The sequence below is a fragment of the Haplochromis burtoni genome, unplaced genomic scaffold (genome assembly GCF_018398535.1).
Source record: "Haplochromis burtoni strain Fernald_Lab_line unplaced genomic scaffold, NCSU_Asbu1 Contig_24, whole genome shotgun sequence".
Taxonomy (NCBI): Eukaryota; Metazoa; Chordata; class Actinopteri; order Cichliformes; family Cichlidae; genus Haplochromis; species Haplochromis burtoni.
In genome coordinates this window covers 3,297,920-3,308,068 of record NW_024582385.1, presented here as the reverse complement: position 1 = coordinate 3,308,068, position 10,149 = coordinate 3,297,920, and the positions used below count along the sequence as shown (strand labels likewise).

The following is a 10,149-nucleotide window of genomic DNA, read 5'->3' as shown; positions in this document are numbered from 1 at the left end:
TATCTGTTGTTAACGTAGACAATGAGTCCCCCACCTCTGCTTTTTCCGCTGGCCTGCGTGTCCCTATGGGACAACTTAACACACATACGTACTTTGTATTTTTTTATCAAGAAGATGATTCTTACAAACACAAGTTAAGAAATGTACAAATACTAAGAGCTGTTGTGGTGTTTTTATTTGTCTGTCATTTTTGATTTCCTCTGCCTTTAGGAAGTATCCAGGCTCAGGAGAGGGGTCAGTGGGAAGCCCACTGCTATGCTTGGCCCTGGTTTGCTCTCACGGATGAGGTGAGAGGACAGATGCCTTCCATTAGGCCTCCTGTCCTAGTGTCCTCTCTCCCTGAGGACACTCCAGGGCCAAGCACAGCAGTGGGTGACCAAAATGACAGCGAGGAGGAAGTGATGTGGAAACTTATTTCAACTTAGAGACCTGAGTGTGTTTAAATGTTTACATTAAAACTTAATCTATAATAAAGTGACACTCCATCTTTGTTCATTACAAAAATAGTGAATATTACATTACCAAAAACACATTTCAAAAAATCATCACCCCATTTTATACTAAATTTCATAATCAACAGGACCCAAGATCTACATCACTGGGGACGGCTACATCCGCCGTGGGGAAGCACGAGCGAAGGACCCCATTGGGACCAACCTCGGTCTGGATGCACCGCTCCGGTGGTTCGGCTGGGGTGGGATGGTTTGGAAAAGCCTGATCCCTTTTCTCTCTCAATGCCGTCAAGGAAGATTCGTACCATATGTCCTGGTGATCCCGGAATAATATCCGGACTTGTCATCGACTCATGCCACCTCACGACACAGCTACAGTAAGTATTGAACTTTGAGTTCTTACTGCTCTTTGTTAATGTTATGGAAAATATAGGGCCATAAACAAGATCTGCCAAAAACTGATAGAAACCATTTTCTGAATAACTTCATCTCTTCTTCTTCTTCTCAACTTCTTTAGGCATTTAAATGAAGTACAATCATTTCTGCTGTTCACAAATAAGGACTCACAGGCTGCACAATCCTCGGCTACTCCTCAGGAAAATATCTGTAACGTTGCTGTTTCACTTCAGCTGCATGAATCGTGTCTCACATAATCTTCCTATGAACATCTTCCCTGATTTCTAGTGTATTGTGTACTGTAACTTATTTTCAAAAGGGATTATTTGCTACAAAAACAGTGACTGGGTTCTATCAGAGTGAGTTGGACAGACTTGCATGAGCTGTAATATTTGTATGTATTTGATGAAGGCTCATAAGGGTCAAGTTAATTTTGTAGAGAGAGTTTGTACTTTCAGAGAAATATTGTAATGATTTCGGGCGTGTAAATTTCAAGCAGGAACCTCAGAAACAAACTTGGTGTTTAAGAGGTTAACGATGTTTGTGTCATCTCACAATGCAAAGAGACTCCATGACAGCAGCAGGTGTTACTGTATTATATCAGAACTGGATCCAGCAGAAATGTATTGACCTGTTAATGTGTTTGATGAAGAGATGCCTGAGATGCCTTATTTCCACCACTGTTGCATATCCGGGTTTTAAAACTATGCGACCAGGTCGGGGTGATCACCTGGGACTTGAAAGAGGGAGTGGCTAAACCACACATTACAAAGTGTAATAAGGTGGCAGCCATCACCGATGGGGAGATTGTAGTGAACCGTGTTTGAGGAGTTCTCCAAAGTCCACGAGGGGGGGCCTCATATATAATAAGGGGGCATGAACTGAGAGGCACAGCTCCCCCTTAGGTCATAATCATCACTGCATGGACTCAGTTTTTCAGGGCACCTGCCCTTCCACTGGCAGAAGGTCTTACTGCGAAAGCGGAGGATCTTCTGCATCCTCCTGGCCTGTAACGACGCCAAAGATGAGCTCAACCAAGGGGGGCTTATGACAACAGAAGGGGAGGTCGTGGAGGTCAGTATCGGTGGTCCCATCAGAACTGCTATTGCTTTAGCTTTTCAAAGAAACCGTTATTGTTTTTATGCATTTACCAGTCAAAATTGTTGTCAATCAAACACTAAATTGTGGGAACATGAACAACCACTGTTATTTTATCATTTGTGTTTCTGGTATTCATACAGTCCATTTCCATCATGCCTACATACATTTGTATTGTATGGGCTAGATTACACTCAACAGTCTTTATGTGCTCGCTAACAATGATGGAAGGATTAGATTATATCGTTTTAAATGCACAGACAAACGGCTTTAGTGAGTGTTGTATACAATGAAAACAAAAGGAGGAACAATGGAAGTAGTCGACATATAATGTAGTGAAAGCTGTCGCTTAAGCATGGGTTTAAAGGAAAATACTCAAACGTGTTGTGTGTCCAAGGTGTTTGTAGATTCGTCAAGAAACAAACACCTGTCACGGATCTATACACTCACTATAACTGACGTTAATTTTAATGGACTTTTCCGTGTTTGGCAGTGAGGAAGGTTGTCAGGGAAACAACACATTCCTATTAAAAACTCTCCAGCTGAAGCAGGTAATGCTGCACCTGAAGTGTGATACTGACAGCTGAAAGTCATCTGGTACATTTGGCGGTAGGTGAGCAGATTGTATTAGCCTGTGGGCTTTGTGTGTCTGTGGGCTTTGTGTGTCTGTGGGCTTTGTGTGTCTGTGGGCTTTGTGTGTTAGTTAATGAATAAATCTTTCATTCTGTCAGGTTTGTGATTCCAGGATGGTTGAACCATGACAGTCTCCCTGTGGAGGGAGGCAGCCATTCACCACTTTGTGACCACATAAAGGTCTCACATGTGAAGCTGAACCAGTGTGCGTATGGTCCACAGCTGCACACAGCTGCACACCGCATCATTCACGAAGACTGCGGAATGAAGAAGCCATATGTTCGTACCAACATGTAACAGCAATGTCACATTAACAAAATATTTAGAATGATGGGTTTTGAAATGTAAACAGATGCACTGTGTTGGTCAAAATATGACATCATACTATCCAGAAATGATTTCATCATCTGTTGTTTTTAATGTTTATTCAACTGTATTCTAAGCTGCCTGTTGTCCCATGACCTCATACTGCTTGTTTTTTCTTTTTCTTTTTTTTTTTCTTTTATCTTGTTGCATAAAAATGTTCCTAAACAAATAAAAATAAAAAATAAAAAAAAGAAAACCAAAGTATGGACAGCAGTATTGAAATATGAATTTTTAACCAGACGTTATTGAACGTATTCATATAAACCTAGAAAGTTAGATGGGAATCGCGCCAATCACTGATAAGATGGAAGAAGCGAGGCTGCGGTGGTACGGAGCGATGAGAACTCAGTGGTGAGAACAGCACTGCGGCTCAGCCCCCAAGGACGTCGACCTAGAGGCAGACCAAAGCGGAGATGGATGGACCGAATCAAGGACGACGTGAAGAAGATCGAAGCCGATCTGACCGACCCAAGTGGAGACGACTTTGCAGAAAAGCGGACCCTGCAACCGAGCGGGAAAAACGCTAGGAGGAAGAAGAAGAAGAAATATAAACCTGCACTGTTGCTGCGTTTGTCAGCTGCCACCTTTCCTCTGCCTTTATGATTGCTAGTATCCAGCGTCAGGCGTGGGAGTGAGTGGGAAGCCCACTGCTGCTACATGGCCCTGGTTTCCCTCATGGATGAGGTGTTAGGACGGAGGTCTTCTACCACTCGTCCAGGGGGATGAGGACCAGCTGCAACCAAGAAAGATTGGATATGAGAATGTGAAGGGAAATGGAGGAAAGAGCAGAGGAGGCTGTTTGGTTTACTTGAAAAACTTGCCTAAATTTCTTTTGTTAAAGTTCTGTAAATAAAAATCGTAAATATTTCAACTTTATTTGTATTTTTTTCAAACTATGTGCTAGAGATGGGCCGATCCGATATTATGTATCGGTTCCCCAGAGCTCGTCAGAAGGCATGGACTGCACACGTTGAGCATAACGTGGACCAAACTTGGTCCGAACACGTTGGTTAAAACAGACTTTTTTCTATGTTAAATACAAGTACCTAATATCGATAGCTTGCTGTAGGGTTTAAGGCTTAAGCTAAGAAATCTGTACAACTGTGTCCATTGAAAAGCTGTTGATTAGGGTCCGTTTAAAAAAAGGAAAAAAAGAATTGGTGTTGTGTGTTTGCACCACCAGACTTATGAAATGGACAAATTCAACCACATAAAAGCTTCTTAGCATTGTTGGGGTTTTGGCTAGGTGAGGATGACTACAACTCCCAGAATGCACCGGACAAGGGAGTGGGCATGGCTCTCTGCCCTGGCCGCTGACATGTTCGCAGCACTGGCAGTCCAGTTACATTTGTAAGAGAAGCTGCAGGTGATATAACAGGTTTTCAGCTCATCGGTTTCATGTTGCCGGGAAACAAACAGAATAAGCCGTTCACATGACCGCTGCTTCCCAATAATTTATCTGATGCTGACGTCTGTGCCGATCATGCAATCACAGAACGTCTACAAAACAGGAGACATGCATCTGAGAACACAAAACCATTGTTGCAGTTTGTAAAATCAGCAGAGTCCAGACACGGACCGTTTTCCGCCTTTTGCAATACTGACTTCCTCAGGATCTATCAAGTTTGTTTTGGGGGTTTTCTTTTTTTACAGCAATACTTCCTCAGGATCGTTCGGATAGAGGATGATAATAAATGATAATAAATGTGAGTTAACAGCAGTAGAGTTAGCAAATAAAAGAATAATAATTAAATACAAATAATATTTTTTGAGGAATTTCCCGTTACTGACTCCAATTTCACTCCAGCTGCAGTGCTGTGAAAGTATCTGTGTGAATGGAAAGAACCTATCCAAACTTACCTGTGGGGAAAAGAGTAATTGCCCTGCTATTATTATTATTATTATTATTATTATTACTATTATTATTATGCTGATGCAGGAACAACACCAACACAGGGACACCGTCGCTCATCATGAGAATGGCATCAACATAAGGTTAAAAATACCTCTGTCACCACAGCCATAAACACACGGTGCAGCCTGACAGATTAAGCTGGTGAGCTGCTGATATTTGGTTCTGAACTATTTTACCTGCTTGGTATTTTTTCTTATTTGCATTTAGTGTGACCTGGTGTTGTGCTGCTGGAGTCGTAGTTTCTCTGAGGGGAAACTTGTCCACGTCTGCTTCAGACAAAAATGAATGTTTCACTGGTCCCAGTGAGCACAAAAATCGAGGCAATTTGTGTTTGTTTAGTCTTTTCTTTGTTGTAACTATGCTTCTTGGCTATAAAGGTCTTACTGCTGGAAAGCCCGTTTATTTCCCCTTCAATGGTGTCACGTTTGTAAGGAAAATGTGGGTTGAGCAGCAGAGTTGAGTATGTGGGCTGTGGCCATGAAAAACTCTCGAATGTTCTCTGCCAATGCCGGACAGCTTATTCTGCTACTGACACTTGTTGGGTGTCATTTACTGAATTCTGAAGAATATCTGCAATTAAACGGTTTATTCTTTTAACAAATAGGGGCCTCAGTAACACGTGGAAGGACCATATGCAGCCACAACAGCCTGGCAACTCCTGGTCACGCACTGCAACTCAGCCAGTGTGTGACCAAGGTGGTGTTGGGTTTTAGTTCATTCCCAAAAGAAAAATTAAAAGATATTCTGTAGAAAACATCCTAAACTATTGTTTCCATAATGTGTCTAAAATCATGTATCACCCCATGTGCTTGCCTGTGTTCTGTGATCGCTACATGGCCTACTTCATTTTAACTGGTGTCCAGGTTGCGTGATGTTGAATTGTCCACAAAGACCTTCAGGTTAGAGTTGGCGAGCGGTGCGTCCTGTAGGTCAGGTCTGGGTGAACAGGCTGCTATAAAATCATGTGGTTAACCATCTGCTGCTGTGGGTTTAACACAGTCTACTCTACTAAAAAGTCAACCTGTTGTCCTAATGTGGCAGGTCTATGTCAGCAGTGGATGAACTCAGCATTTGGTAGCAAGTGTTTTTGTAAAGTTTTTCCATTTTTAAAAGTGATGAGCGGTATGGCCATGTTTATGAGTGTTAGCTGCTCTCATTGCATGTGTGTGTGTTACTAGGTGGGTTAATGCATTCTCTGTCTGTCTGCTGTCTGCCTCCCCTGCAGTGCTGCAGCAGTTCATGGTTGTGAGATGTACATTGTCAGCAGTAGGCCTACTCAGTACTTTATATGGCCCCACCTGTTTGTATGCATGGCTGACAGTGCCAGGGCTCCTAAAAAGACGATGGTTGGATGTCCTGGAGGATCTCCTGGCAGACCTGGACCGGGGCATGCAACACTCCATGCCAGCTGGTGGAGGTAATGCAACATTTCATTATTTGCCAACTGCGAATAAAAGCTGGCAAGAAGAAGGAAGACCGTAGCCAGACATATATTAATCAGTATTACAGTTATGTCAAAATCTACACAGATGCATCAAAGAATACAGCCAACCAAAGCGGGATAGCATTTACTGTTCCTGAATTTAATATCAAAGTAAGGAAAAGGACCAGTGATGGTTTATCAGTATACACTGTTATACCAGTATACACTGGTTTATCAGTATATACTGGTGAAGGTTTTACAAAATCCAGAGGAAAACAGGAGAAATGAGAAGCACAGGAAGGAACAGGAGAGAGGCGAAGGTTATATCTCAACTTAGATTTGGACACATTGGTCTGAATAACACGTTGCTTTTAATAGAGAAATTCCGTACAGGGAGTGTGACTGCAGTAGAGAACAGGAAACAATAGAACATGTTTTAATGCATTGTCAGAAATATGATCCTGAAAGAAGACAGCTGATCAAAAAGCGTGAAAGTCAAACTGGTTGATTTATTTCGTAAGAATTCGAGAAGTGAAAGTTATAAGGTCATATTTTGGTTTTTAAGTCAGACTCATTTGTTCGGGAGGATTTGATTTTTCTTTTTTCATTTCAGTCCACACTCCTCACCAGTTGGTGGCGGTAATGCAGCATTTTGCTGTTTGCCAACCGCCAATAAACAATATAAAGAAGAAGACTCCTGCAGTTTCTCTTCAGGCAGTTGTGTGGTCAACTGCAGTCGAGGGTCCTTCTATTGGAGGTGACATTTAGTCGGCTAGCAGAGACGGGGAATAGTTAACATCACAAACGCCTCAAAATGGCACAGGCAGTGCAGAAGTTGGTTGCTAAAGTACCCACCCTGGTTAACGGTAAGCTAGTCTGTTATTTGGACGGGTCCATTAGTGGAGGCTGAGGTAGGCAGTTTTCTCCTCGGTGAGAAGACTTCAGTAGGCCGACGCTGTCAGCGACACTGCGACCCGGACGTCAGTTGAATGAAGCAGGTGTAACGTTAACTGACGCTTTCAGACGTAGAAGGCCTTTGACGTTGATATGCTGTGTTTTTGTTGTTTTGACATGTGTTGTGGATAAGCAGGTACATCGGTTTATTTGGTTTGCTCTCAGCAAACACAATCCGTGTAGCTGATGGCTAACGCTACCTGCTAACATCTCAGAAGCTCTGCAGCTAGGATGGCGAATCGATAGCAGCATTTAATGTTCTCTCTCTCTCTCTCTCTCTCTTTCAGCCGCTGTCACCTACTCCAAACCTCGCCTGGCAAACTTTTGGTACTATGCGCGTGTTGAGCTTGTCCCACCTGCCCCCGCTGAAATCCCTAAAGCCATCGAGGGGGCCACAAACATCATCAAGGGGTTCCAGACGGGACGTCTCGGTCAAACCACAGTGAAGGTACTCGTATTAATCTAAGACACAGGTCATTGTTGTTATGTAAAAACAACAACAAAAAACACGTCCACGTCTTTTTTTAATTAAACCTGCGGCCGTGGTCGTGCATCTTAACCACAGCAGATGTCACATTATTAATTCCAACCAAAGCCTCTTGTGCTGACTTTACATCGTCTGTCATCTCCTGGATTCATTAACAAAGCAGTAGCTGTAGGACATCATGAAATAAGGACACATTTCTAGCTTCTGATAGTAAAGAAAACCTCTTTGAGACTGTGTGGGCAAATTGTTGTTGTCTTAAGAAAATATTTAGGATTATTACAAAAGCTGTGGTTGTACACACAGTAATGCACTGAATTTAGTGTGCGTGTGAACATGGATGAGGACAAACTTGAAAGTTTTTAACACAGCCTTTAGTGGATTGTTGTTGTGTTTTATCTCTCACACGTCTCCTGAGCAAATCCAGCCAGTTCTTCTTTGGCAAATCTCTCAAGCTTCTCCAGATGTAATGGATTTCAGTTCAGTCCCCAGATTTTCAGTAGCATTCACGTTAGGCCAGTCAGTAATGTTCACTTTGGTCTTCAGGGGAAAATCCTTCACCAGGAGCAACATGTGTTTTGGGTCGTAGTCCTGTTGGAAGCAGCAGCAGAGACGTAAAGTTTTGCTGCTGACTCCTTTTCTTTCAAAATCTTAACATATCCGTCTTTCTTCATGATTCCCTCCACAATGATAAGATTTCCATCCCCACAGCATGCTTCACTGTGGGTTGTACACCTCTGCTGTCTTTCCCCAAACATCAGCAGCTTGTCTGTAACCATAGTATCGTTTCATCTGACCAAAAGACATGGTACAGTATGCATAATCTTCTCCAGGTTGTCTTTAGTATTCTTCAGTCTGGCTTGAAGTGTCTTTTCTGCAGAAGTGGCGTTTTGGTGTGCAGCCTCAAAGTGCGCTCCCGTGCAGGCTTTCAGTGATTGCACTACAATTCCAGACTTGGCTACATCATTAATTTATGTCCTGGCAGTCGTTCTGTGGTCTTGAGACTCTTCTTACTAATTTTCCTTCCAGAGTCCTGGAAATCTTTTGCCTCCTACCTGTGACAGGCTTTTGAACTTGTTGATAATACTTCTCAGTTCCTCTGTAATGCTGTGAGAACTTGGCATGTGTTGATTTTAAAGCTGAGCGTTACAGAGTTCATTCATTGCACAGCAGTAGTTTGTGCTATGGCTAAATGAAAAGTTCCCTTTTTCAGGAGGAGGATGGTAATAAGTCTGCTATTGTGTGCAAATAGTAATAATGTTTTCTAAAGAGAAGTGGTGTGTTTAGAAACATCTTCATCTGTATTTAAAATGATAAGAAAAAGCACCTGGGATGTGATGCTATATTATTGATCACTGTGTCGTACAGGAAATGTTAATTCAGTATTTCATTAGCGAGGTCCTTCATCATATTAGTAATTACTGACAGAAATGGATCAAATTATGAATTAATCTGTGAAGTACATCTTAAACCTGTAATTATCCAGAGCAGCAAATAAAATGTTTTTGAATTTCAGGTTGTGTGTGAATTCTAATCCTGTACTTTTGATGTTACTTCTAATGCAAATCAAACCTGTGTCCTTGCTTCCTCGCAGGATGCTTTAAGGAACGGGCTGGTGGCCACAGAGGTGCTGATGTGGTTCTACATTGGAGAGTGCATTGGCAAAGGAGGCATCGTGGGCTACAATGTCTAAATTTTGGACTTTAAAGCATTTTTTTTTTCTTTTGAGCATTGTATGCTCAACCTACTCTATGAAATATGGGAACCAGTAAAGCTGTTGTGTTAAAAAATCTGTTTTTGACTCATTAATTTAACCTTATTATTGAATTAATCTGCAGGTTTACTACAAAATGTTATTCCTCTGCTCAAAGCTGAGTTGAACGTGTGTAATCATCGTTACTGTTGCTGTCAGTAGGATTGTGCAAAAACTACCAACATGAAATCATGTCAGTTAAGTACTTTAATTTTGCAGCACTTATCTGCTAAATGTGAACAGTAGATGCGCTTTCCACTGCCAAACATTCATGCAGACACTCGCTCTGATGGATGCATCAGGGGCAGGTCACGGTTCAGTATCCAAGTGGACTGGATCATGTTCCAAATGGGAGACGAGCTGTGCTGCTGCACTTTAAAGGACTGCGTTTAAACTGGGCTGTATTGTATTTTCTGATGATATGGTGGATTTTTAACATCACTTCTGAGCAGAATAGTGTCACTGATAGGCTGAGGCCTTTTTTTTTTCTCTTACGGTTTAGTTCTTACATTCAACCAGCAGAGGGAGCTGTGTGTCAATACTGCACAGCTCCCTCTGTGTAGTTTGAGATTTCAAAGGATGATGTGGAACACACTGCTAGTATTCAACATAAGACACACACACCATTTCTAATCCAGTAATGTATTTACATTTGGTGATCCTGTCTTCTTTGGT

General features: G+C 42.1%; 1 protein-coding gene and 1 long non-coding RNA gene across 2 annotated transcripts in view; both read left to right on the top strand.

Moving 5' to 3' along the window:
- The window catches only part of LOC106633280, a 13,983-nt gene extending 10,856 nt beyond the window's left edge, over positions 1 to 3,127 (top strand). Inside the window, exons 2-4 of the long non-coding RNA XR_006054169.1 lie at positions 581 to 829; positions 970 to 2,555; positions 2,692 to 3,127. This is a non-coding gene — a long non-coding RNA (uncharacterized LOC106633280). The remainder of the gene's footprint in view (positions 1 to 580; positions 830 to 969; positions 2,556 to 2,691) is intronic.
- Positions 3,128 to 6,942: 3,815 nt separating this feature from the next.
- Positions 6,943 to 9,441, top strand: atp5l (ATP synthase, H+ transporting, mitochondrial F0 complex, subunit g). Its single transcript, XM_005926849.2, has 3 exons — positions 6,943 to 7,149; positions 7,525 to 7,685; positions 9,316 to 9,441. The coding sequence occupies exons 1-3, from the start codon at positions 7,098 to 7,100 to the stop codon at positions 9,412 to 9,414; spliced, it is 312 nt and encodes a 103-aa protein (XP_005926911.1). The 5' UTR covers positions 6,943 to 7,097; the 3' UTR covers positions 9,415 to 9,441.
- The last annotated feature ends 708 nt before the right edge of the window (positions 9,442 to 10,149 follow it).